Source organism: Anguilla rostrata, chromosome 2, assembly GCF_018555375.3.
Source record: "Anguilla rostrata isolate EN2019 chromosome 2, ASM1855537v3, whole genome shotgun sequence".
Lineage (NCBI taxonomy): Eukaryota > Metazoa > Chordata > Actinopteri > Anguilliformes > Anguillidae > Anguilla > Anguilla rostrata.
Window position 1 is genome coordinate 958401 of NC_057934.1, and position 27290 is coordinate 985690.

The following is a 27290-nucleotide window of genomic DNA, read 5'->3' on the forward strand; positions in this document are numbered from 1 at the left end:
CTAAGCATGAATGTTATATGACTGCCTTTCTTCTGTTTTCATAACAATGATGCCATTGCTGAGCCCAGAGGAAAGTGTAGATGTGCATGGGTTAGGGTTCTCTGTGATAGTCTTCTGTGTGCGTGTGTGTGTGTGTGTGTGCTTGTTTTGGCTTGCCTTGTCTTCTACAGTATGACTGCAGTACATACTGAAAATCCCTGCATGATCCACAAGCTGACCTGCTCACAGAGCTCTCTGTGTGACTTTTATCTGGGCTCTATGACAGTTACAGCTGCAGACGTGACCAGCTGTTCCGTTTCATACGTGCCACGGTCTCCACGGATACGGTCATTGATGATTCCTTCTCGTGGGGGAGCATTAATGAGCAGGGTCCTGTCCCGTCTCCGTCTAATTAATGGGGACTGATACAGCGCTCCTCTACGGCCCTTTCTGCACTGGCTTTTCTGTCTTCAATCTGATTGGCTGGCAAATCCCCTGTTAGTTTTATTGTAGAATGTTCAAAATCACTACCTTTGCCATGGCATTTGTGTTGCTTTAACATTTTGATTCATGCAATATGTCTAATATTCAATATTCATGATGAAGTGTTATTTAAATTAAAAAAAAAAACATTTTTTAAACACATGTGCAGGTGTTAACATGCTGTGCATGTGCAGGTATTTAAAAATGCTGGTATGTTTACTTTGGTTTTTCTTTCTGCCAAAGCACACAATAAGTCAGAGTTCACACATATATAAAAATTGAGACTATACATTCAGAGAGAAGGAATTCAGGAAAGTTATCCCGTATACAGGACTTTCGAAATGAGCACCTCAGGTTTTTCCCGATTGAGTAGGAACTGTTCATTCCCTTGCATTTCATCAAGTACTAACATACTTTAGGGACCTGGAGGCCAGACTAACAGTTAAGCACAACTCATCTGTTTGATTCATTTGTGTTTTTGACTGCTTCAACCTAAACCCACTCCATGAGAGCAATTCTAATTACTCCACACCGGGATAATTAATATGTGAACTATCCCGCTGTTGTGCATTCTGTCTGTTCCTTATTGAGGCTGAAAAGCCAGAACTGTTCTACAGTGATACAGCTGGATGAGTTTTCAGACCAGTAGTAGTACACTGTACCTTATATTATAGCGTAAAAATTACAGCACACCAACATGTCACACCATGTTTGTGCGTATCATTCCTCTTGATTAGAGACTGGAGTGTGGGTGGTGAAAAGGACTGAATTAAACTCACGGGAACTCCTCTTTTTCAATTGAGCAGCACCCTCATCAACCCTGGAAACCACGTCAAGATGCAGGAGGGAACTCTGGGATTCTTTATCGCCAGTGATGCCAAAGAAGTCAAGAGGTAACCCCTTCCTCGTTCAGAGAGAGAGCCTAAAGAAATGCACAAAATGGCCGATTTGGCGGAATGACTTCAGTGGGGGGTTTTATTTTGTCTTGCTACATGCTTCTGGTCTACTTGCTCTGCTTCCTCTCGATGTGGAGGATGTGTGTGTACCGTATGAATAAAAAACAATGCTGAAAAGTGCCTTTTGGTGTATGCCAACCAACACATTAGTGCACAGTGTGTGACTTCACAGCAGATGAACTCTCAGAATTGACTTGTGTTTTTGTAGATTGCCGCACAAGGCCCATTGCATGAATACGGTTGAGATGGAAGGATTTGTTCATCTGCGTACTAGTTTTTTCATGCAGAAAATCCATATACACACGCAAATGAATAATTAAATTTGGCAGATTTCATTAGGATCGGATCTTTGGGCTCCGATATTGTGAGGGCTAATCCAATTTGTGTGAATTAAGGCAATTGTCAGTTTTTTTGCGATGTCTTTCTTCAGGGCGTTTTTTTACTGCAAAGCTTGTCACGATGACATCACAGACCCCAAACGGATTAAAAAATGTGGCTGCAAACGGTGTAAGTACATATTCCTGCCTAACACTTCACCATCATCTGTTTCATGCAGAAAGCATATATGCATTTTTTAGTAGTTCAAAGTGCACATAAATGTACACATTTTAGGAAGACAAATATTTTTTCTTTTAAAAGAAGTGCATTTATTTGTCACATTTGTCACCTAAAGTATCAGGTACAGTGTGATTTGCATCATTCTGTAATTGTTTTCAGTTTCAATTTCACATTCAGTGCAAGTCCCCGAATGATTTAAAAAAAAATATTCTGGCTGTGACATTTGTTGGCTAAAAAAATTCACAGTTTAGGTAAACAAAGTTGAATGAGCCTTAAAAATATAATGGCCTGGCCTTTAAAAGTGATTGTGTAAACTGTAAAGGAATAAGACGGGATATTTCTCCTGAGGAAGCGCGGGAGGCTCGCGCGCTAACGGCAGTGAGACCGCGGCGCTCTCGTGGCTGGGGAGAGCGGTCCTAAGACAAAGCAGCCTCGCGTCAGCATGCTAATGACGCCACGTCAAGCAGACGCAGAAGCGAAATGACGTGATTAGCCAGGCTGAAGAAGGAGTCTGTCAGAACCCGACGGCTTCTGTTTGAAACGGGCGGCGCTAATGCTCCCAGTCAGGTGGAAAAACAAAGGCGCGTCTCCCGCTCAAGCTCTCCCCGCTTCCCGGAGCCGCCGAATCGCGGGGGCAAACACCCCATTGGCCCTATCATTGTACCGATAACATCAACCGCGCGAGCGCTAACTCCACGCGCCTCTGTTCTGTACTGCAGATCTGTCGCTGTTCTGATCAAACGCTGCAGTATGCGCAAGCTGGTTGGACAGAAATATACTAAGCAGTCCCAATTTCCCAAATTCCTTTAGTACAGCGTGGTTAGGCAACTTTGGGAACAAATTGGGGAAAATTACATAGGATAAAACTGTATTTACTAGGAAACCAGCTGTCTCTATTTAAAATATGAGTGAATTTCATTGAGGACTATAATTATGTTATTTATTCTCCTAAAACATGTAACAGTATCTATCCCTCTAGTTATGCTGAGGCTATTTTCAGTTTTAAAATGTTGTATCATTTTAGGAATTAGACCAAGTGAAATAACTTATTAAATGAAAATTTATTAAAAGCCATTTTATATTGGATTAAAAAGGGCAGAATTGTTCTGCATTAATTCCTGGCAGAGCTACCTTTAACTGTAACACAGGAATATCACGTTGTTGTTACCTGACCTACATAGGCAGTTGTCCAGACCAGTTAGGCCCAATATTAATAATTCAGTTTATGAAACTCAGTGCATCCTTAAAGGTCACATAATTACTTTAAGCAGCCTACTCATAAACAGTTTCAGACAACCTGAAAACTCACCACCTTTTTTCATTTTGCTTTAAATTATTTATAAAGAATATTGTCATTTTAAACATGTATGCTAAATATTTCTTGGAGAAGTTTTGTCCCTCCAGTACATGTAGGGGAAAAAATATGTGAATGTCTCCAGTATAATGTGACCTGTTTAATTGTATTTATTTATAATCCTACACTTCTCTTGTGATGTGATGTTCTTGTTCAAATTTAATTTGTTTTACTGATGTTAATTTTGTTGTTGTTTTTTCACTGAAGTTTCAACAGCTTGGCAAAATGGAGAGAAGTGACAAGCCCATCACTGTTGTGAAAATTTATGTTTTATGACCATTGACCTTTTTTTTGATGTATTTTTTTTCCTTGCTGCCTTGGAACACAAAACTATGTATTTAACCTCTCACTGATAGTGATAACTTGTGAGTAAAAACGGGTTCCCTTTCGCCCAGTCCAGTCCAACTGTCTTCCTCCAGCAGATAGTTTATATCTATGTTGCATGTAACCGATGTAGCTACTGCATCCTTCCCACACCTCATCTCTGTGCGGCCCTCAGTTCAGAAATAATAGTTATAGTACATAAATAATACCAACAGAAACCAGAATTGAATATTATGTGAATATTAATAAACCGTCTGCGCGTTAAATTTCAAATGACGGGCACTCTTTATTCACCGCATAAGGGGACGGTGCTGTACATAAAAATTGGCCTTGAAACTTATGTGCTCATGCAAGTTAATTTTCCTCTTTAGCCGGTTTAGGTTGAAATCATGTTTCTGGTGCTGCTTGTGAGTGGTAAACCACGTAAACGCGGGGGTGGAGGGGGGGGAAGAAAAAAGAATAAAGGAAACTGGTGACAGTCTAAAATGTCATACACAGAGATTGATATTGCTAACATTAGTCACGGGTCCAAGGGAGCCAAGGGGAAAAGCGAGCGACTTGGGCCGTTTCGATTCATCTGCCTGCTGTCAGAACCCATTTTGCACGCTGCCGTATTCGCAGAGAGCGGAAAGTGTTCTGTGGGAAGTTTCTCAAACTCGTGAGCTTAATGAAGAGCGTCGCCAAAACACAATCAAAACAATCTGGTCCCCACTTTCGCGTTGAGCCTCTCCCAGCCTTGGTATTTTGCATAGCTTCTTTCTTGTATATAGGATCATCAGAACTTGGCGAATTGAAATGACAACGTCCCCATTTCAATTCTCGACAGTAGCTGGGCCCTTTTTTTTACTTCTCAGATTAACCCATGCTGTTGAAGTAGCGCCTTTACAGTAACCTGCCACTAGATGTCCTCATAGTTCTATTGTTTTCTTACGTGAATTATGAACACAAAAAAATACAATAAAATAAACTTGTGGGAATGCTACCAGCAGTAGCATGTTTATTTCATTGAATAGGAGAACATTTCTGATTTTCCCAACCAAGTGTCTAATTACAAGGCTTGACCCAACATTTTAATTTTATATGACTTTTTCTGGGTAATGTATTTTTGTTTACAAAAACAAATGTCCTATGTAGACATTAAAAAATGAAACAAATTGAATAATCCCATGTAATTTATTTGATACGTTTAAATATGACCATATCATAGCTAGATGTATACTGCCAGAATCTTGGGAGCAGTACTGCTTTTGTACCCATCAGCAAGGGTTCCCAGCTTTATAAATGGATAACAGGTAAAATATTGTGTCAGACACCCTGGAGAAGAGCACCTCCCAGGCATATAATTTATTGCAGTATTATTCCTCTAATTTGTTTTTTTTAATTTATTTTTAAACTCTTATTTAGGTATATATATGTGGATATTCATATTGTAACATTAATTATTTGGCACTAGTATGTAAAAAGGAAAATAAAATAATGACATTAAATTTGGCACTTGTATGTATTTAGCAAAGGGAGAATGTAACTGCTGGTAGCATTCTGTATATGTGAGGTTTATTAAGAACCATTAATCTCTGAGGATTTAGGGTTGGGTTGCGTGTGACATCATTTCAGTCATGTGACATCATTCAGTCTTGTGTCTCATTCCCTTATGTGTTATCTCTGACTAGCATTACAACATCCTGTGCTGTTTCAGAATGTCCAATGAAAAATATGCACAGTAATGGATTCCAGCATGATCTTGAATATATCACAGTTTCACTGCTCTTGTGTGTGATTGCTTATACTGTTTCACCCCTGACAACAGCTGAAACGGTTCCTTATTAAGGGTCAAACCACTCTGCTGCATGCTAACGATCGCTAATTCCAAAAAAAAAAGAAAAAAAAAGAATTATGCATGGTCTTGTACGAACAACAGTCCCTGAGGTCTTTGTTTTAAAGTCATGTCTTGTGCCCTTTTCCCTCCTGAGAAGGGAGCTTAAATTGGCCACTTAATTTGAGTTCATTTCTGCAAATGAAATTCAAAAAGCCCCCTTTCCCCCAAAGATTGTATTTCTTTATAAAGTGCCAGAGCTGATTACGGTCGGTTTGTGAATCGGCACCATGAGAATGAATACCAGAGACTGTTCCTCCCGAGCCTCTGGCTGTTTCACAAAAGTGTCCCTGTGTTTCCCAGGCATAGCCGTCCTGTTTCCTCTCAGCTGCGCTGAAAACACGTAGTATCTCAGAAATACGAGGGAGTCTGCTCAGTGCTCAGATTATTCCGTTGTTCGTTGATTAAATAACCCCTGGATTTGTTCAAAGTTTGTCCTTAACTTTGAAGATGTAAGATGTCTGCCCGTTTTCACCGGCTGCAGAATTCTTAGAAATTATGGACACCTGCACTCAGCTGTGTATTAAGGGTAAATGTAAATGGCAAATTGCATCCAGGAAAAAAGCATCTTCAAGGACTAATGGTGATTGAATCTAGGAAAAGAGTATCTTTGAGGAGAAGTGTTGCTTTAATCCAGGAATAAGTATCATAGTCTACAGAAATACTGATAAAGTCTTTGTATGCAAGAATGTGCAACTCATTAGCATATCGTTTTGGGAATTCTGCCCAGATTTATGATTTCATATGAAAGCAATCGATATCAAAGGTACGATAAGCTGCATATAATGTGTAGGTAAAAACATATATGTCAATAAAAAAAAGACATGTTGGAGTAGCCAAAGGGGACACTGTTGTGAAACAACAGTGATAAAGGTCTCTTCAATCAGGACGTAATGCAGACTTGTCCTTCATTTTGTATGAGCCAGTGTTTTTTTCCTAATGACGCATCACGTGTAGACTTAGTCAGTTGATCGAATGAGCCAAAAGTAAAAGGCCTGAGTGAAAAGGCCTAAGACACGAGCACTTTGTTCATAGAGGAGAAGGACAAGAGCACTGCGATCTGGGTTGAGAGCGGGCCTTTGTGTAGAACGGAATGTATAGCACCATGCCATGGACGGGGCTGCTGCATGATGGGAAACAGGTGTGTGCTCCAGGAGGAGCCGAAGGAGAGATCCTGAGAATGGGGTTTGCTGCTGAAGACATCACCCATCCATCCCCCCCTGAATGTCCCCCCCCCCCCCACTCTCATGTTTTCAGCTCTTGACCTGTCGGTATTAACATGAATGGCCTTAGAGCAGAGCTTGACCCTGGAGACCCTATTTATTTCCGAGCCATGAGGTGCAATGGAGAAAAAAATCCTTGCCAATTAACAACTTTCTTAGTATTGTTATTTTCTGAGACTATTCTTGTCATAGTGCTACTGTAACATGCATATTTTTCTGTCTTCTGAGAAAAAGATCAGGCATTAAAAAATGTGCATTTAAAAAAATGTTCTTTTGCAATGGAAATGAATCCCACTGCGTTAGAGGATGCAGGGTCCCCCTGACATTTGACCTCTTAAAAAAAGAAAAAGAAAAAAAGAAGTGATTCTCCCAGCAGGGGTCAAGCCTGTGAAAGGCCTCTTCTAAGGCCTGCACTTTCTCCCCTCTGAAGAACATCCCGACTTCCCCTGGTCCAGCTTTTCCTTCTGCCATTAACCAGCTTTTCCTCTCCTCTCATCCCAAACCCCCGACTGTAGCCAAGATGTCCATCTACAAAAGAATGAGGCTGGCATGTTGTTTTGATTGCGGCCGTTGCGATCGAGACTGCGCGTGCATGTCAGGCAGTGTACATAGTAACGTGGACACCCCCCCGAGAGCCTACCCGCTTTCCTCTGTCTCTGTAAATGACTACTCAGCCAGTTTACGTGCCTGTAAGTCCCGACACCCAACACATGCCGTTCCGTGTCTGTGGCGTGTTGTGTGACATGTGACGTCCTTCATGTGCTGTGCGTTGTGAGCTGAGCATCCACAGTTTTTGTGTTAATTTGGCAGTTTCAAACGGGTTTATTTAACTACGATTTGTTTTTTAGTGCTGTTATTTTTTTGGGATATTTTTATTTGGGTGCCAGTGGTGTGGCTTCGTGCTGCTTAAGTAGGTCTTAGATTCGGCTGAAGCATGCTCTGTCAGTGTTGTGCTGGTGATGTTTGGTGTATAAAGTATATTGCCTAATGTTTGGTAAAAATGTTGTTAATGAAAAGAAAATGCATATATTTATTTTTCTTGCTTTGGTTTGAGTATTGGGACTTTTTTCTTGTTCCACGTTTGATCTCTTACAGTTTACTGGATTTGCTATAATTTATTTATTTATTTATTTATTTATTTAACATGTCAGTGCGTTCTTTGTTTATGGATTTCCTTCTAAGTCCTCTTTGAATGTTTTTGGGAATAGAAGATTTTAGGATGTCCATTCAAACAGTAAGTTATTCTGTTATTATTCTACAATATAATCATTTGAAACAGCAGTGCAAGTTGAATTAATTTAGTATCTAGCATTATATTTGTTTTGTTGGCATTTTTGATGCTTGAATTGTAACAATAGCCAGCTAACTTGTACCTAGCCAAATAACGTATTTGGAATATTGCGTCAGGTCGATAGATTTATCTGAAATTGTGGTATAGTATTGTTGTCAGAGTTGTCATTGCTCAGTGTGAGAATGTGTGGTAGACACTTATTTCTTATTGGCACACAGTACAGACTTATAAGGATGAATAAAATGTGTCACCGGATTGGTTGGTCAGGACTACAAGCTGGTTTGCATTCTCTTTCCCAAAGACGGTATCCACTATGTTGCCAGTTTAGCAACTTTATTCATCTTTTTCAGGTATCCCAAGCAACATTTACTCAGAGTAGCAATAAAATGCTATGACCTTTCAGGGTTTACCTGGTGACTGTGTCTCTGAGAAGCTAGAGGGTAGCTTTTTCATATGACAGGCCTAGCTTTTAACCGTAGGCCGACACTATCCTGCAGTGCTCAGATAATGTTGTCAGACCTCTCATTTAATTGATTCTGCCATTATACTGTAAGGCCATTTATATGGGAGGTTGCAGCTCACAGATTTTAAACTCTTATTTTTTGCTTACAGTGAGCGAAGTGTATTTTCTCTAAGCGACCTTCTGAACAATTTTTTTTAATGAAACGCGTGCAGTTTGGTTTTTTACACGATAACATCCTGTACACAGAGAATATATTTTGCAAGAGCCAAATAAAAGGGTAATTTGTAACGAATTTCGACAGTTGAATTTTAATATATTTGCTTTTAATTTTATTGGGAAGCTTCCACAAGGCATGGAATCAGACTTAAGAATGACAGATTCTGATGCAATCGCGATTATACTGCAATGCTATGACACTACCTGCTGTAGTTTTATTACCCCCGGTGTGAATTTAAAAGATAGGCCATTGTTTTTCTCTTTGTAGTGTCACAAAGTGAGATCACAGGTCCTGTGTTCTTGCGCTTGGCTTATGCCCATTTGAGAATCCAGCGCGTGTAAAAAAAATATTTTTGTCTCCGGATCAAAATGTTGAGTCACAGAGATGGAAAAGTAGACATTCTCGTGGAAAAGCAGGTCTGTGTATATTTTTATTTTATTTTACTTTTTATTTTGAATCTCCATGGACTTTGTCCCGCCCCCCAGCCCCTCCGGGGTTTTCCGCCGGGGTCAAGCGGAAGTGACTACTGCGGCAGGCCGGGAATGTTTGGAGCAAACTGGAGAAGACGCCATTTTAGTGGTGCGGAGGGAGTCGAGGGTTGTGCCTTATGCGGGCTGACATGGAAATTATGTTTTCGTTTTCATTTCTTGAGTGCTACTGGTTGTCACGAAACTCGGGCTGACAGTTCCTTACCACCAGGCAGCCGAGTCTCCCTCTCCCCTCCGCGGTGCGGGACAGATGCTAGCCAGTTAGTCCTCCGACTCGTTCCGTGCCCCGCGATCGCAAGCGACAGATGCCAGGGCCAGCGTGGGTCCTGTTTGAACATTTCTGTCACCATCGCAGCCCTGAGCTCCGGCTGTGACCTTTATCGTATGAACTGGGATGAGAGAGCGCACTAATGAACAGGCCAGCTCTTGATCCTGAGCAGGCTCGGAGCAAATTCCGCTATCTCTGACTCCCTTTTCCCCAAGCCCGTCTGCATCAGAAACGCGCCCGCCATTTCCCTGTTCAGAGGGCCTGTGTCGTTAGGCCTTTTCATTCCGAATATTTGGCCTGTTGGGGAATCTTTCGTCTAAAAAGTAAAGGTTCACACTTTTGAGGATTACGTTTTGGTAGAATAATTGGATCATGTGTGGTGATGTTAAAAAATAAAATCATTCTTATCTTGAGTTGTGTATGTTCAATTAATTATAATTTCCAAATAACTATACTATATGTGGAAACATGCTCATTTAAACAAATAAATACCTTGCTTTTGGCAGTCCAAATGAAGGCAGCCAGTGCGTTTTTGGTGCTATAATGAAGCAGGTTTTAGGTTTGTCGGTTGTGTTGAGGATTCGGCCTCTGCAGTTCGTTCTCCCTCTGCGTGTGTTAATTAAAGCATTCATTTATTAACCCTCATTCTTTCTGGCATATTTTCCTGTCTTGCAGGCACCCTTCTCAGAAGTGTTTTAATACTAACAGGTTTTTTTTTCTCCCCACGTTGCCAACTTTGCGTTTGCTATTTGTCTGCAACATTTTCCTCCCTGTAACCAGTCATTTTTTTTTTTTTTTTTGCATTTTTCTCAGCTAAAAATAATTATAATGGATATATCAGATCAAGTAAGTTATTCATTTGTTTCTCTTCCCTTTCTTGTGGTGTGTGTTTACTTTCCTTATTAACCCCTTTCTGTTTTTATCATATCATGCTTTTATTTATTTATTTATTTTTGCTTGAAATCTACTGTTATTCACAAGTAATAACAATGGGCTCTTGGTGCAAATGTGCCTTAGCATTGGCTACATGCAATGCTATGTATTGTTCCTGGATTCAGGTTTATATTGTGTGGTGGTGTTTTGAGCAGTAGGTGGTGCTGAAACTCCAGGGAGAAATGTGTGTAGGTACAGTGTGAGGTCTAAATAAAACGTGTGTAATAAAGATTTCAGTTTGAGTAGCTTCAGCATCACTCACTTTTCACTCTACCGTGGCCATACAGTAAGTTTATGTTTACATCATTATGCAGGTAGAATCTTTGTCAAGAAAAAGATCTTGGTTATTTTTGACATGCAGTGCAATTTTTCTTTTTCTCAGATTAAAGATTTCCCCTAATGCATTGCTTAATATGTTCTTAAAGTACTCAGTTATGTATTTGTTATTCATATCTATACATTTGTGTTTGCATTTGTGCAATACACTTAATCTCTTTTTGTTATTGTATAGTTAATTGTATTTGTTAACTTTTTTGGCAATAGTGCATGAAAGAAACTCTAGAATTATTTTTTTTTTTTAGAAGAAAGGTTATGGTATAAAACACATTGCATGCTCTCTTCATATTTGAAAACCTATTTTCATAATGCAGTTGTAAAAATAAAAAAAAAGCTATTCCACAGGAGCGTTCATGGGCGATACAGGAAAGATGTACAGATCTAAATGATGTTATTATATATTTAATTATATTATTCTCCCGGTTTACAGCCCTGCTAGATAGGAATCGCATTACAAACATGTCATTAGATGTTGGGAGCAGGAGGAGACAGTTGCCGTCTGGATTACTGTAGATCCGCGGTAGAGCTGCCACACTGCATGCTGCTGAAGTAGCGCTGCGTATCTCTGACAAGGGCCAGATGAACCCCAAAGTTATCAGCACGGGGGTTTGAATCTGTGCGGCAGCTGACGGGACCCATAATCATCTTTATATTGCTCTGAGCTAGTTTTGGGAAGGGGGGGAAACAGATTTCTTTTTTTTTTCCCCTCGATGCACGGGCCAACGGCCTCTTACCTTTCATGCAGCCACCAGATTTGAATTACAGTGGCAGTAAACCTATGCAATTTGCTATGAGGTGTGGAGCTGGGCTGGTGGTTGTTGTTTTTGGATCAGATACTACCTATACATTGTGCCTGCTAGTGCACTAAGGAGCTTCTGTATGTCACTGTGTGCTCACAACACAGGTGTCTTTTGTGAGCTTGTTGTCTTGGTTTAACTAAGGGGCACTCCAGGCTGGATTCAACAGCCTCACAATCTGCAGCCTTCCATAGGTAAACAGGTGAATGGAATAAGTAACCATAGAGACTTGTACCCCCAGTGCACAGCCCTGTAGCATCAAGCCTACTGTACTATTCGCCCTGTTTACACAACCTTGCGTGATTTTACGTCAATATTGTTTTTATGGGACCACGTTTTAACAGGGTCGTGGCTTGTGTGATAGAATGTGTTCTCGCGTCTTTTGTGATGAAGGGAGAAATGGTTCTTTCTCAGTTCTGTACTCTTCCTTTTTTTTCTTTTTTCTGACAATGGCGGTGACTTCTGTTCTGTCATGACTGTTTTTCTTTGTGGGAAGAAGAATAGGGAAGGAACGGGAGCAGTCTTTTAATTAATTCATGGTTATTATGAATAGCAAAGTACGTGTCATATCCAACATTTCAGTTTAAGTGTACACCAAGTGGTTAAGTGGTGTTTAATAAAAATGAGATGTCTTACTTGATTATTAAAAAGTGACAGTATCTTTTATGACACAACTAAGTAACTTTCAGACCGTAAATAATGGTTGAAAAGGAAAATAAACTGCAGTAAAGTGAAATTGACATTATTTTGTATTTAATCGCATGAATTGTTGGTCTACCTTATAGAATTAAAAAAAAAAAAATTTAAAATAAAGAATCAAAGGTACAGCTGAGGCCCTTTAATGTTTTGGCAGAACGTCCCAAGAGCAGCGTGCTACATTAGCGCCCGTTACTGAATAAAATTTTTTTTTACGTTGGCAGGATCTGTGATCAGACAGTTTCGTGGAGACGCACTTCCTAGTGAGCCAAAATATGGCTGCGTGTGTTCTCTCTTGTTTATATTTTTTATTATATATATATATATATATATATATATTTATTTCATTTGCGTTTTGTTGTTTGGCAGTTAAGGATGAAGCTAGGCCGACTGATCAGAACTGCTTGGTTAAGGTGGGCGTGGCTAACGCTAGCGCTGGCGTGGCTAACGCTAACGCGAGCGCGGCTAACGCTAACGCGGTGCACAGAGCCAGGCCCTGCGGTGCGGCGGGCGAGCCGGTGCCCCTGGTCAATAACCGCAAGGGGAGCCTGCTGCTGCCCGTGGAGCCCCCGCTGCGGCTGGGCTTCGCCAGGCCCCGGGAGGCCGGCCGTCTACTCAGGGCCTGCAGCCTGCCCGTCAAATACCGCTACCCCACGCGCGGTCACGGCACACGTAGGTCCTCCCTCAGCCGGCCGCGGTGGCGCCGCAGAGCATGCGTGTGGCGGAGCATGCGCGTGGCAGTATGCTGCAGTTGGGGAAGGTGCCGCATGCGCACGCAGTTACTCACTAACGACCCCCCCACGTGTGTGACTGTGACCCCCCGCCTTCCTGACCAACTAAATATGCTACAGAGCGCACTGGGGGAGGACAGGCCCCACTACAGGTACTGTTTCCCCCAGAATGTCGGAGTTAAGTTGGGGACAGAGTTTACGTGTGTTCACACTAAAACCAAAGCATGAGCGTGACTCTTATTTTACATGGCGTATCACTAGTCCTGTAAGCTTAGTGTTTGTGTCTGGCGTGCCCTCTCTCTCTAATGGCCCTTTCTCCTGGTTGGAGTCGCAGTCTCTCCTTGCACACAGGGCAGTGCTGTGATTCGCTGTGCTGTAGGTGTAATGGCTGGTGGTTGGAAAGTGCTGTACTGGCTCTCCAGGATGTCAAACGCTCCCCGTTTTGTGTGGCCGCGGAAGTTGTTCCGCCGTAGAGTAACTGACTGAAGGGTCAGTGGGCCGTCCATAAATCACCCGCCCCCCGCCCCCCCCGCGCACGCGCGTGGACCGGCCTCATTTACAGAGCCAAGGGCAGCAGGCGTGAGATTAAGCAGGTCCAGCAGCCTGAATGCGTTTATGGAGCAGAGCGGAGGACACAGGTTTCACACCGACACGTTTATGGCCTTGTGTGCAGTTTCATTTCAGAAAAATAAATAAATAAAGGGTTATATTTCAGTGTATTGAAAGTACTGAAAGATTAGAATGTGTTTATACTTATTTAACGTGAATTTATATACAGTATGAAATAGGTACTTAAAATAATAAAACAACTGCATGTTGACTAATTGTTTGTAGAACACGTGGCTGTATGTTTACTAATATAAGAGTCATTTCTTCTGTAAATCTGTTTTATCAGTATAGAAATGGGCAGGGATGTTACTAGGTGTTTTTATGGATGTTAGTTTTTTTGGAAAATGAGTTGCTGATACTACGGCAGAATATTCTGAAAACCTTGTGTATAAATTCTATTCTCCATGGTCTGAAGTCTGTTTTTATTTGAATATTTGTGGAGCCTTCTAGTTTTGAGTGTAATTTCTGTGGTTCGCTCAATGACAAATTGATTGTTCTCTTACCATAAACGTGGATGTTGCCGACAGCGTTTTGGATAAAGTTTTGAAACTCAGTAATGGGAAGAATTGGTAATGCAAAAGAAAGGGGCTTTGTATCAGGTGGAAAGAGTGTGATGCTTTGCAGGGAAACACATGAATAATACATTATATTATTTGATTTTGGAATAGTGTTGTGCTGTAAGTTTGGATGCTGATTGCGCAGTCAGGTGACACATTGGACTGGAAGACCCGAGCGGGTTTATTTTTCCACCTGATTGAATTACTTGTCTGAGCGTATTATTTGGCAGACATAGTGTAACTGACCTTCTCAGCATGTTTGGCGAATTAACTAATAATATATGTGGTTTTTATTAGTAAGCTGGCGTTTTTTTCCTGTGCTGTTTCAGCATGAGCTGGGCATCCTGAGTAAGGCCTGTGTGTGCACACAGGCCCTAACCAGAGTGATTTTTGGGTTTGTGATAAAGGCCTCTATTCATTTCACTCAACCCAAACCCATTAGGTCATCAGCGTACGATAACAAACTTTACTGAGTTACTTTCTCCTTTATTTTTTCTGCAACGCTTTTGGTTGTGCTGTTGCTGCCAGTGGCCAGAAATGTTGTGTAAAGATGAAGGGGGAAAAAACCAGCACGGGCAGAGAGTTTAATCAAAGCCTACGGACAAATCTTAAGTTTAATACTGTGTTTGAATAGAGGCCGTTTGAGTAATTTTGCATTATAAGAGAAAGCCGAAATGTCTGCTGACAGTGGGGGCCTGCCATATTTGAAGTTGGCATGGCGATGGCATCTCAGAACACGAATGCACTGGGGCACCCTCTCATTCTGATGGAACAGCACTTAGGTACCTGTAAAAAAAAAAAAAAAAATAGTTTGTGGATGGTGTGGCCAGGCACAAATGGCACTCCATGTTCCCGTCTTGCCCAAATTAATCCATTTCCCTACTAACGTGGTTTGAGAGTGTTTTTGGAGGGTTCGGGGGTGGGGCTGGGGGGGCGGGGCGGGGCCTTAGGCTTTTCCGTGTCAGGTTTGAGTTTTGGTTTTGGTGTTCTTTAATGTGTGATCTCCGTTCCACGCTGCAGTCCCGGCCGTTGACCATGTGACCTTTGCGTGTGTTTGCAGTCGAGGAAGAGCATCCATCTGCGCTCTCGCCCAAAAAAAAGCAACGCAACGGTGGCATGAGGAACTCCCCCAACTGCTCGCCCAAAATGATGCGGTAAGGAGACAGCTTTAAGGAACTCTTACAGGCTTCAAAATGAGACACGGGGTGTGTGTGTTTGTATGCGTGCGCGTGTGTGTGCATGGGCATGTGTGTGTGCATGGGCGTGTGTGTTTGTATGTGTGCGTGTGTGTGTGCATGGGCGTGTGTGTGTGTGTATGTGCGCGTGTGTGTGTGTGTGCACGTACGTGCATATGTGTGTGTTTGTGTGTGCATGGGCGTGTGTGTGTGTGTGTGTGTGTGTGTGCACGTACGTGCATATGTGTGTATTTGTGTGTGTGTGTATGTGTGTGCACGTGTGTGTGTGTGTGCACGTACGTGCATATGTGTGTGTTTGTGTGTGCACGTGTGTGTGTGTGTGTGTGTGTTTGTGTGTGCACGTGTGTGTGTGTGTGTGTGTGTGTGTGTGTGTATGTGTGTGTGTGTATGTGTGTATGTCTTGGGTAGAGGCGGGTATGGGTGTGTGTGTGTGTGTGTGTGTGTGTGTGTATGTCTTGGGTAGAGGCGGGTATGGGTGGAGAGAGAGACAAGGGAGAGCCCCTTTAAGGCCGAAGCGTTTATTCTGTCAGCCTGTCAGCGGTTAATGATAGAGCTGAGATATTTCTGTCACGAGGAAGACGATGAAAAGCTGTTTGAGAAAAATACTCTGGCTGTAAAGCCTCGGCCGCCACCCCGGTCCCGTCCGCGTGTCCTCCTTAAGCAGCAGTGGCACTAATGACAGCGGCAGCCAATCAGAGCGGCTCCTGCAGCCACAGCGCCCCGGGTCATTCCTCTATTGTGGGAGTCCCAGAGAGTGCCGCGCCCGGTACTTGGGACCGCCGCGCGCGACGTAGCGCCCCAATCAAAAACGCACTCAGATATTACCTTCCTCTTATCCTGTCCCGCGGAATCAGGCTGCCGCTAATTGATTCTGACTGATAAAAGGAAGGGAAATGCAACACATGTGGCCGCGATGTGAAGTATAATAAGCACGGATATAAAAAATGCATTTGAGAAGTTGCGCTCGGAAAATACGGGGCTGCAGGCAGCGTGTTCTGTAGGGCCGTCGACTCCCGAGCCCCTTCCTCTGGAAACAGACCCGTGTGTTTACGCCATGACTTCTCTGTGTATAAATACGTTGTTTATTGAAATCCCAACCACTATATAGCATGAATACAGTGATCAGTGGTAAACACAAACTGAAATTCATTTAAGATATTGTTTTGAATGAATTTAAGTACATGTAAAGGAGGCAGTTAAATTTTATGATACTGTATCTGTATCTGATTGTTTTAAATCTGAAACCAGGGATTGTTTGGATATCTTTAATTTGTCCGATTACTGTAGTGGTTTTTAAGAAAAAGTGATACACAAACTAGTTTGAAAAAATGTCTGGATTTATCATATTGCCCAGGCAGTTATGATACAACAAAGTTTTTCTATTTTTGTAATTGAACTGGAACATTCAAATACATATAACGTAGATAACATAGCATGTTATTGTCTTGCTTTAGTCTTTTTTGATTTTAGGCCAGTCTTCTTGGGGGTTTTTGAAGTAAATTGATTATTAAACCATTCCTTAAACGGACATGTTTTTATGTTTTCTGTGTTTTATGTACGTTGGGGGAATAATGACATGGCGAGCCTCACACCAGTGTAGTCATATATATTATTTAAGGCTCCACAGATGTGATAAAGGACTTGAAATAATCCCTTTCATAAGATATATTGTTTTACCAACCTCCAGGGGTTCCAAACCATTAACCATATAAAGGTTTCTTGCCTCTTGAAATATATTACACCAGAGAGCTTTGTGCAGAACGCCCATGGTAAAACTCAAAGGAAACAGCCATCTTCTCAAACCAAATATGTGTGTGTATGTGTGACTGTGAGAGAGAGTATGTGTGTGTGCATGTGTACGTATGTTTTCGTGTGAGTGTGTGCGTGTGTGTGCTGTGTTTCCAGCTATCTGAATGTTTGTAAAGATATTAAGTGTCATCCCTAAACTTTAAGGAGAAAATCTGTTTTGTGCAAAGGGGACCATCCCCACTTGCCATGTAATGAATGCATCTTGTCTTTGATCTCTGAGTTATAATAATTCTTGGGAGTTATTTACAGTTTTGGTGTGCTTCAAAGCGGTGTCAGAGTTTCACTGCTTTAGGGCACTTCTGTATTCTGAGGGCTCTTGGGTACTGAGATGACAGGTCCTCTGTACGAGGTGTAGGATGTTTTTTTTTCTTTTTTCCAAGTCATAGCCCTCAGCTAAACATCAAATTACCAAACATAGACCTGCCTGCTTCTACACAAATACATTTCCTGTAGATATATTATACCATATATATTAAATACTTCAGTGTTACAAGGTGCATTTTATGCACGATAGAAAGTGATTGTTTGAGGTAGCCTTAGGGATACTTTATTCTACAAGCAGGGGAGGAGAAAAACAGTGTATATCGTATCAAGTAAGGTTTTCACAGGCCGCGGAGCCTCAAGGCCTTTGTAAATAAGTAATGATCAACAGATTGGCTGTGGGTTTTTGAAAAGCATGCCTTTGTCAGTTTGCATGATGGGGGAAATTTTCAAAGCGAAGCCCGCTTTCATTGCCTGCCGAAGAGGGATTGAGGGAGCGGGCCCGTCCCAGGCTGGCCCGTCTGCCGAGCCGCGCGCGGGAAGAGCTAAACGTCTTTTGAAAAATCAACCGAAAGCCAGAGCAGCTTTGAGGGGAATTTTTTACCCAGAATTCAGCTGCTTCTCTGAGCCCTGCTGTGTGAATTTGTGCGTAGAGCAGCCACAGAAGCTTCACACGTATTCACTGTAAACATGAATCAGAAAGCGTGTGTGTATTCTGTAAAATGCATGTGCTACGTACACACAAAATAGCAAATAAATAAATAATAGTGATTTTATTTAGCAATTCTGATGCATGAATACTAATACAAAGGTGATATATTCATGTAATGTTTTAGATAAATATTTAGATAAATTAGGTTTCTTCAGTCATTTTGGAGTCTGGTGGTGTTGGTTGTGTAAACACAAATAGTGTGGGACCTGAAAACAAAAGACTGCACAACTAGGAAGACTGGCTGTGTGTGTGTGTGTGTGTGTGTGTGTGTGTGTGGGTGTGTGTGTGTGTGTGTGTGCGCAGTACATGTGTGGAGGGGGAGTGGGGGCGGGGGTGAGGTGAATAAACAGCCCAATAAAACAAGCCGCTACATAAATAAAGCGATTCCCCCCGCCCCCGCCCCGCCAGAGCAGCGGGTCCCGTCTCGTTCCCGCGCACAAAGAGGAACTCTTCTCCTGAAATTAACTCTGTTCCCCGGGCCCCTGCGTCGGGCCCTGGGACGCGTCTAATTGCGGGACGTCGCAGCGCATTAGCTCAGATCCCCGCGCCGCCGCCGCGGCACACGCGTGTCACGTCCGCTTCCCCGGAGCGCGTGCGATCCGCGGCGGCGGCGGGTGACAGCCCGTCACGGCTGACAGTCTGTGAAAGATAGCTGCGCTGGCAGGAGCGCCCAGCGCCCGTCTCCGCGCTGACGGGATATGGAAGTGACAGAGGTCCTGGGAGTGAGTGCTGAAACACGGAGCTCATAATGAAATATTCAGCCGGGGTGTAAAAGCACTAAATGCTCGAGCTGTTATTAGCACCTGCGCCTGCTGATTTTTTTTTTGACGCGGTTTAAAAGAAACGAAACAAAAAAAAAACTTGATATTTGGTCATTTAAAAGGAGTGTGTGTGCGTGCGCATGTGTGTGTGTGTGTGTGTGTGTGTATCATTATTTTGTATTTGTCAGGTAGCAGAGCAGTAGTAATCAAATTAAATGAGTCTTTTCTCAAATTCTGTAGTTCTTTCGTGCATTTGTCCACTACTGATAAATATTACACAAAATGGTAAAAAACATGCTTCTTTAAAGTTAATTCACATGATACGTTATGTTGTATATAATACATACAGTAGTAAGGACTTTGCTGAACCAATTGGTAAAAGACACCATTGTACAGAGTACAGTATATACAACATATCAGGGATATATTAATCGGTGTGGATTTTCTTCAAGTTTGTGTAGCATTATACACTGGAGATCAACATAGACTCAGGAATAGTTATCCAGCAGAACTGGATAAATAAATACATCCACATAACCCAGTATCCAGACATATAGCACAGTCACGCGGCCCTCATGGATGTGTGCAGAATAACGCACTTAGCAGCAGACGCAAAACGCTGTTGTTCCACTTCAGGAAGCAGCCAAAGCACTTCCTGTTAACCGTTATGGATTGTAAAGGGTGTGCATACATATTCCACACACTGTAAGAACCCCTGATAGACTGAGGAGGAGGCCCCAGTTTGTCTGCTTTTGGCTCAGGTGACAACATCCGTCACCTCTGGAAAAAACAGTGCATCGGAGCCAGGGTCATTAAAAGACTTAATCAGAGTTAAAACAGGCGCTGGCCTTCCACACAGCCCATTAAAAGCCTGGCTTTGTTGTGCTTCTCGTTGATATCCAGGTCATTAGCGCTGACGCTTTTGTTTCTGTGTGGGGTGGGGTTGGGGGGAGGTGGGGGGCCCGGGGGGGGGGGGGGGTGGAGTACGGGGCATGCTAAAGGAGAGAGACATCTCCCTGAAGCCACTTTACTGAAAGCGGGCTTCACAGTCTAGCCTTAGGCTATATTACCTTAAAGGCAGCCATTTTGACCTGCTCTTCTCCGAGCCTGAGGTGATGCAGCTTTCCCTGACACCATCATACATACTTAAACTGCTTCTTTAGGTATAATTCTGAGAGCGCCTGTGTGGGTCAAAGAGATTCATTATTGATGGACAGGGGAAGATAAGAAACGCATTTTGTTTCTGGGTCTGCTTTCTACAGTTCAGATAATCGTATTGATTATGGAAAGGGAATACAGAACATTTGTTTAGATACTTTTTAATATCTACTCTATGCCAAATACAATGAATGTGATATTATGTGAAGATAACTCCATGATACAAATAGTGCACATATTTTGCAATGTTCAGTTAAATGAAGATTTCCTTTTGGCATAAGACATCATATTAACACTGTGTATGCTATGCATTTAACTGTCCTCAACATGAATAGTATTTAACCACAACCTAAAATAAAAATAGTGCATTGTTATGGTTTATTGAAGGGTTGTGTCCTGCTTAAAGACCTAGCCTGGTAGCCCTGAGGTTATAGGCTAAATGTCTCGGTACTTAACCAACACGGTTTCAGTAGAAACCCAGCTGTGTGACGTTCAGCTGTATGGGAAGCATGTTGGTATCCATGTGGAAATGTACAGCATATCAATTGTGATGATTTGCATTTAAATTAAAAGGGGAACTTAATAAAAGTAAAGACAAAGAATAAAGATATAGAATGAGAATAACAAAAGAATGGGACTGTGAATTAGAGAAAGAAATAAAGTGCTTATTTGCATAAATTAGAAAGGCTTTGTCTTAAGGTTTCACACCTACAATCTTCTGTATCTTTCAGACAAAGTGGAAAATGTAAACTGAATAAACCATGCCTGTGGTAATAATGCAGTAATGTTCAATAATGTATGTATGATAGATTGTTCTGCTCCCCCCCCCCCCCCACCCATTGCTTCTGGATCATTGTTTACATGTTAACATGAGGCATACAATTAGTTGTTCTTTAATGAACAGTCAAAAATGTCCTGTGGGATCATTGTATTGTATTTGTTTTTGGATTTAGTTACAGAGAATTGGCGTTTTGTATTGCTGTATGTGTGCTGTTAAAAGGCTTTAAATAACAGAACCCTGGGCATAAAGGTGTACCTGGTGAAGCCGCCATCACCCTCGCTGGTGGGGCCTTCTTTATGGTCAGAACCAGACCGGGCTGCTCCTGCCTCTGACATAAATGAGCCTGTTTGGTCTGTGCCTCAGAACCAGACCGGGCTGCTCCTGCCTCTGACATAAATGAGCCTGTTTGGTCTGTGCCTCAGAACCAGACCGGGCTGCTCCTGCCTCTGACATAAATGAGCCTGTTTGGTCTGTGCCTCAGAACCAGACCGGGCTGCTCCTGCCTCTGACATAAACGAGCCTGTTTGGTCCTGACGCAGCACTGAAACTTTAATGGCCCTCAGTTTGGAGAGCAAAATGCGATTGGGCAAATCGCTGAAATATTTACAGTGCGGCCTGTTAGAGCCTTTATGGCGGAGAGCGTGGCGTCAGGAGCTGTACGCGGTGAAGGCGCGTGATTGGCCCTCTGTTCTCGTGCCGGTCAGCCGCCGTGGTGCGGGGTGCTTTCCGTCCCGTCCCGTCCGCTTCGCTGCTGATGCTGATGTCAGCGTTCTGATGACTCCGTGTTTGTGGCAGTTTGAGAGATGGATAGTGACAGGAGGGAAAAAAACAGAAGGAGCCATTTTATTTCATTTCTTCAGTAACTGAAGCGATTTGTTTACATCTCACAAATTTTTAATATCATTTCAACAATAATATGTGTAAATATTGCAGCTTGTTTTAAAGTATTTGGTCTTTTTGTTTAAAAGTCAGTGATTACAGTATTTACAAAGGCAGTATTTTAAGTGTTTTGTTGTAGTAAAGTTGTTCTTTGCTGTGATTTTACTGGATAAGTCTTGGAGATATTGAACTATCAAATGAATATGAAAAATGAAAACAAAAGAAATATTTCAATATATTTGACACTACAATACAGATTTTTCTTTTTTTTGTCTGAACAGGCACGACCCCTTGCTCATTCCAGGAAACGAGCAAATCGAAAACATGGACGTGAACGTGAAGAAGTACGACTCCACAGGGATGTTCCACTGGTGTCCCTCCAAAGACATCGAGAAGGTTATCCTGGTGGGTACGGGGTCAGGGGTCATGGGAATTGTGCCAATCTTCACACACTGCCACGGAGAGACACACAGCACAGTATGGCAAATGCTGACATGTGGCGATGTGACATCTAAGCTCATCTCCTGCCCTGTTTCTACAATCCGCCGTGCTTATTCCATTGTTTATCAGGAGCCTTAAACCACGGTCGCTGTTAGTTTCGTTAGTTTTGTGTGCATGTATTTTATCTTATCCAGTTCACACAAAATAATGAAAGTAAATTCATTTCTAAAATGAAATTACTTTAATTAGCAAAGTCCCTCCTTATCATTTCGTCCCGTTTCACTGTTTTCTTTTTTTTCCCTCCTTCCCTCCTCCAGACGAGGAGCGAGGCGGCCATGACGGTTCTGAGCGGCCACGTGGTGGTCTGCATATTCGGGGACGTGAAGGCGGCGCTGGTGGGCCTGCGGAACCTGGTGATGCCCTTGAGGGCGAGCAACTTCCACTACCACGAGCTGAAGCCCATCGTGTTCGTGGGCTCCCTGGAGTACCTGAAGAGGGAGTGGGAAACGCTCCACAACTTCCCCAAGGTGTCCATCTTACCTGTGAGTACCTGCCACGGGGTCACCTGACCTGCGCCTTTTCATTCTGAAACCAACCTGAGATCAGAGGTCATATGGTAGGGAACATAGATGCTGATGTATGGTCATACTAGTATGATTTAATGCAAATTCAAGTGCTACAGTGCTAGAACCTCAGAAAAAGGTTTATTAAGGGAAGTTTGTCTGTATTATGTAATCTGTTATCATGGTGAGTTGTCTGTTATGCAGGCTGTTAAATGTAGATTTGATCATTTTGTTTTGAAAACAGGCCTTGTTTGGCAGTTTGGAATATTTATCTTAAAATGCCTTAACTTTACTCCCAGCTGTAAAGTCTGTTCCCTGGAGATGTCTTCTTTCATTTACAGAACTTTTCAGATTCCAAACATACAGAATAAAATAAAAATGAATGAAATTGTGAACTACAGTAACTAATGCCTGGCCTGTCTGTTAAACATTCCACTTTACACATATATGAAACTGTGTCAGTAGCCCAGCTGTGACAGATCTGAAATATAATGTGTGTGGTGATTGTGTGTGGTGGTGTGTGTGTGTTTAAATTTTGTGTGTGTGTTGGTGTTAAATGTGTGTCGTGTGTGTGTGAGGTGTGTATATATATGTGTGTGTGTGTGTATATATGTGTGTGCCTTCCATGTAATTGATTGGCAGAATCATTTTGTCTCCCCCTTTTCTGCGATATTTCATAGCAATATAAATGAATTCCAGTCTGTTTATGGAAGCAGCCAAATCCACATCTATAGATTTTCAATCATGTTTGCCAAGTGCGTGGCTGCTTGTGTTTAAATATCTATTAAATATATCAACAGCCCATTATCCACGAGCATTTTGCATAGCTGGGGGAAAATGTAAACGGTTTTATCCGACATATTTGCCTGCATGTGTGTGTTTGGTCTTAAATGAAACTGATGGAGATGTTACTGATATCTGTCTATTTCTGAGTCACAGTCATGTAGCTGTCTAACTCTGAATATATTATTTTTACAATCTGATGGAACAGCCCGTCAGGCTAACTGGCTCTGCTAGTCAAAGCTCAGCCTCAAATGTGCATATGTGGGGGAGAGAAGCAGATATTCTTAAAAGAATTGTTTTTGTTCATCTCTATTGGATGCACATTCATTAAAAAAAAAATAAAAAAAATAGGCAGTAAATCTAAAGCTTGAAACTAAATCTTCACAAACACACTCCTTTTTTGGATTTTAATCTGTGCCGGGGATGGTTTGTGTCACTGAAGTGAAGCTTGTGTAATGTAAATAAATGGCTTGGCGTGTGCACGGCGAGATGTGAAGTGCTGGCAGTGTGCCTGCTCTCCCCCCCCGTTAGGACGAGCGCGGCTGAATATTAAAAACAAACCCGAAACGCTGCCGTCAGCACCGTCTACCCTTTAGATTAGTGCCCGTCTCCCGTTTCCCTGCGCGGACTGAGATCTGCTGAATGTCACACCATGAAAAAAAAAGGAATACTCGTTAACTAATTTCCCAAAGCTCTGTTCTCAATATTTAATTTGTTTTCCTTTTTTTCTTTTTTTTGTGCTGAAGGGTACGCCATTAAGCCGGGCTGATTTGAGGGCTGTCAACATCAACCTCTGCGACATGTGCGTTATCCTGTCAGCCAATCAGAACAATATCGACGATGCCTCACTGCAGGACAAGGAATGCATCCTGGCATCACTCAACATCAAGTCTATGCAGTTTGATGACAGCATCGGGGTCTTGCAGGCTAATTCCCAAGGTAAGAACTGGCCTATCATACTTCACTGCACTGCCTACAGGGGACAGGACCTGGCAAGAAGAATATCCCTCATTGGGTGATTTAAAATACCTCGCATCAGCTTGACAGTTAAAGCTGCTGATTACTCCTCAGGTTTTTTACAGACAGCCAGCCTTCCCTGTTTTTTTCCCCTCTGTGCCGTCATTATGAATAAATATTATCATAAAGCATAACTGCAGCTGGCAGCTGGTTTAACCCAAATTGAAGGGGAGGGTGGGAAAGTGATCCATTTACATGCAACGCCTCTTAGATCTCCCAGCCTGGCTTTGCGCATAGACAATGGGAGCTGAACACACACTGTCGCCGTGCTACGCTGTCACCATGCTACGCTGTCGCCACGCTACGCTGTCCCCATGCTACACTGTCACTATGCTACGCTGTCACTATGCTCCGCTGTCACCATGCTACACTGTCGCCATGCTACGCTGTCACTATGCTACGCTGTCACTATGCTCCGCTGTCACCATGCTACACTGTCGCCATGCTACGCTGTCACTATGCTACGCTGTCACCATGCTACACTGTCACTATGCTACGCTGTCACCATGCTACGCTGTCACTGTGCAATACTATTGCCATGCTACAGTGTCGCCATGCTACGCTATGGTGTAGCCATGCTACGGTGTCGCTGTGCAACACTGTTGCCATGCTATGCTGTTGCCATGCTACGCTGTTGCCATGCTACGCTATGCTGTCGCCATGCTACACTGTTATACGGCGGTCTTTAGCGTATAGCGCTGCCGCGTGCTCAGCTTCCTCTGTAACTGAAATACGACCCTGAAATAACAGTCGTTATGATCTATGCTACTCTGAGCCATTAGCATCTGCAGCCACAGCCTTGTTCCAGACAAATTGAGCTGAACAGATTGTTTATAAACTCAGATAAACACGCAGCCTCTTGCGCCCGTCAGGGTGTATCATCATTAGCCCAACGCTGTAATCCGTTAGCACCCCGTTTTCCTGCGCCATTCATTAAGAAAATTACCCTTCCTGTAGCTTTCTCCCCTAATGCCTTTAAGGCTCTGATACTCGTTTGAAAAAAATTAATCAAAAGTGTTCAATGGAAAGCCTCATAGTCATTTTCTTACAATGTTTTTCTGTTTTGTTTTTAAAGTGTAATGCTTTTTTACAGTTATGTTTTTCCCATTTTAAAACTGACTGAAGATGATTGCTATTATCTAACTATGTAACTATTATTATGTAACCTATTGCAATTTAAATTATAATTTGATTTGTTTTAATATAGAAGGAAGCATTTTAACTGTTCTCACCTCAGGGGCAGTCTATATGCCTTTCCTCCTTTCAAATAAGAATCTTTACGGCCATCTTAAGTAAATGTTACCCTCTGAGAGATGCACTTGCTATGTGATGAATCTGATCGTAGGCGATTGATCACCGTGTCTCAACAAAGGTGTTCAATCGATGCTTAAATCCCAGGAGCTCCAGTAACAGGGCGAGATCCGGAGCAACAAGTGCGGATGAATCCGATGCACAGCCTGGTCACTGGGGGCAGCTTCGCTGGGGTTGGGGAAGTGTGGGCCTCAGAATGGCCTGGGGGGGGAGCGTTTCCACGGTGCCTGCGTTTGGAGCGCAGGAATATCTCTGTAAATCAATCGCTTGATAAACGCTTGAGGTTACTGGACAAAAGCTCTGTAGTTTTTTTTGTTGCTCTGGCAAGAGAGCCTTGGGCAGCCCGAGCCCCCTTTACCAGACCGAGCATTTTTAAATAACCCTCAGTACCCAGACCTATCTGGAGTGCTTCTTCTTCAAGTTCATGTTTTTCCAGTTCTGCCTTCAGAAGAAGTGCTGAAATAGTTAGCGCTAGTTAGCGCTAGATAGTGCTAGTTAGTCCTAGGCCAGCCATGCTGCCAAATGTCCTGACAGAAAACGACTCTTTACAGCCTTTTCAAAACTTTGTGACCTGAATCCATTCCCCACCACGCGCTTGTCACCGTAAAACTACAAGCTTGCGTTTTCCCCAAGTCAGCATTAAATGACGGATGTCAAAACAGAGGCTATGTATTATGCATTTACAGTACCGCAGCATTACTGATTTAAGGTGTTTACTTGTCAGCTTGGAGGAATGCAAAAATGTCAGGCTGTGTGTGTGGGTCCCCGCGTCGCTGGTGTGTGTTCACGCTCGTGTCCCTCGCAGAGCGTGCCGTGCGTCCGAGTGGCACTTTTTCCGATAAAAGGTTTGCGCGGTTGCACTTTACCACTTTTATGGGAACAAAATGACCAGCATGTAAAATTTATACGGGGCGGTTGATGGAAGGCTATAAATGCTAAATAAGCTTCTGCTGGCCCTAAAAGCAGAATGCACGTCCCTATTGCAATATTTAGGCAAGTATCTGAATAATTTCTACCTTTCTGCCCATTCTCTACCTCAAACTGGCCACCTGAAAATGTACATATTTCCGTTAATTAAATGCACACTACGGGTGTTCAGTGGTGCGCAATGGCTGTTCGTCGTGTTGCCAGCCATGAGACTATGTGTTCATCTTGTTGTGAATGGACACAGGCGCAGAAAACGAACGGGCTGCTGGGCCCTGTTTGCAAATTCAGCAGCAGCGTTGCGGTCTTTCAAGTCTTATCGACTTCGGCGTCTTTCAAGACTTTCACCAACACAAAGCTGTCGAACATAGCCTTACGTTTAAAGGTCAATAGAGAATTACAGCAGTTTTTATTTTTTGATGGTTTACAGGGCCTATTGTGATCTCTTTGTCTGTACTGAAAAGCTGTACAGTTTGTGGTAACAATTGATTTCCATTGTGCCTTTGAGCTCTGGGGTTTAAAGACTTTTTGACATCCATGTCGAGCGTCTGATGGATC

General features: G+C 42.7%; 1 protein-coding gene across 14 annotated transcripts in view; it reads left to right on the plus strand.

Moving 5' to 3' along the window:
- Window positions 1-27290, plus strand: part of LOC135243072 (calcium-activated potassium channel subunit alpha-1a) — a 166514-nt gene that overhangs the window by 121677 nt on the left and 17547 nt on the right. For 6 of the 14 annotated variants that reach the window (XM_064314610.1, XM_064314645.1, XM_064314637.1 and 3 more), the window contains exons 17-22: window positions 1269-1355; window positions 1849-1925; window positions 15197-15290; window positions 21975-22098; window positions 22452-22676; window positions 24227-24419. In XM_064314610.1, the coding sequence (XP_064170680.1) occupies window positions 1269-1355; window positions 1849-1925; window positions 15197-15290; window positions 21975-22098; window positions 22452-22676; window positions 24227-24419 (800 nt within the window). Of the gene's footprint in view, window positions 1-1268; window positions 1356-1848; window positions 1926-7265; window positions 7440-10290; window positions 10324-15196; window positions 15291-21974; window positions 22099-22451; window positions 22677-24226; window positions 24420-27290 lie in introns of all 14 variants that reach the window. The other 8 variants (XM_064314577.1, XM_064314602.1, XM_064314585.1 and 5 more) reach the window with 3 other exon arrangements.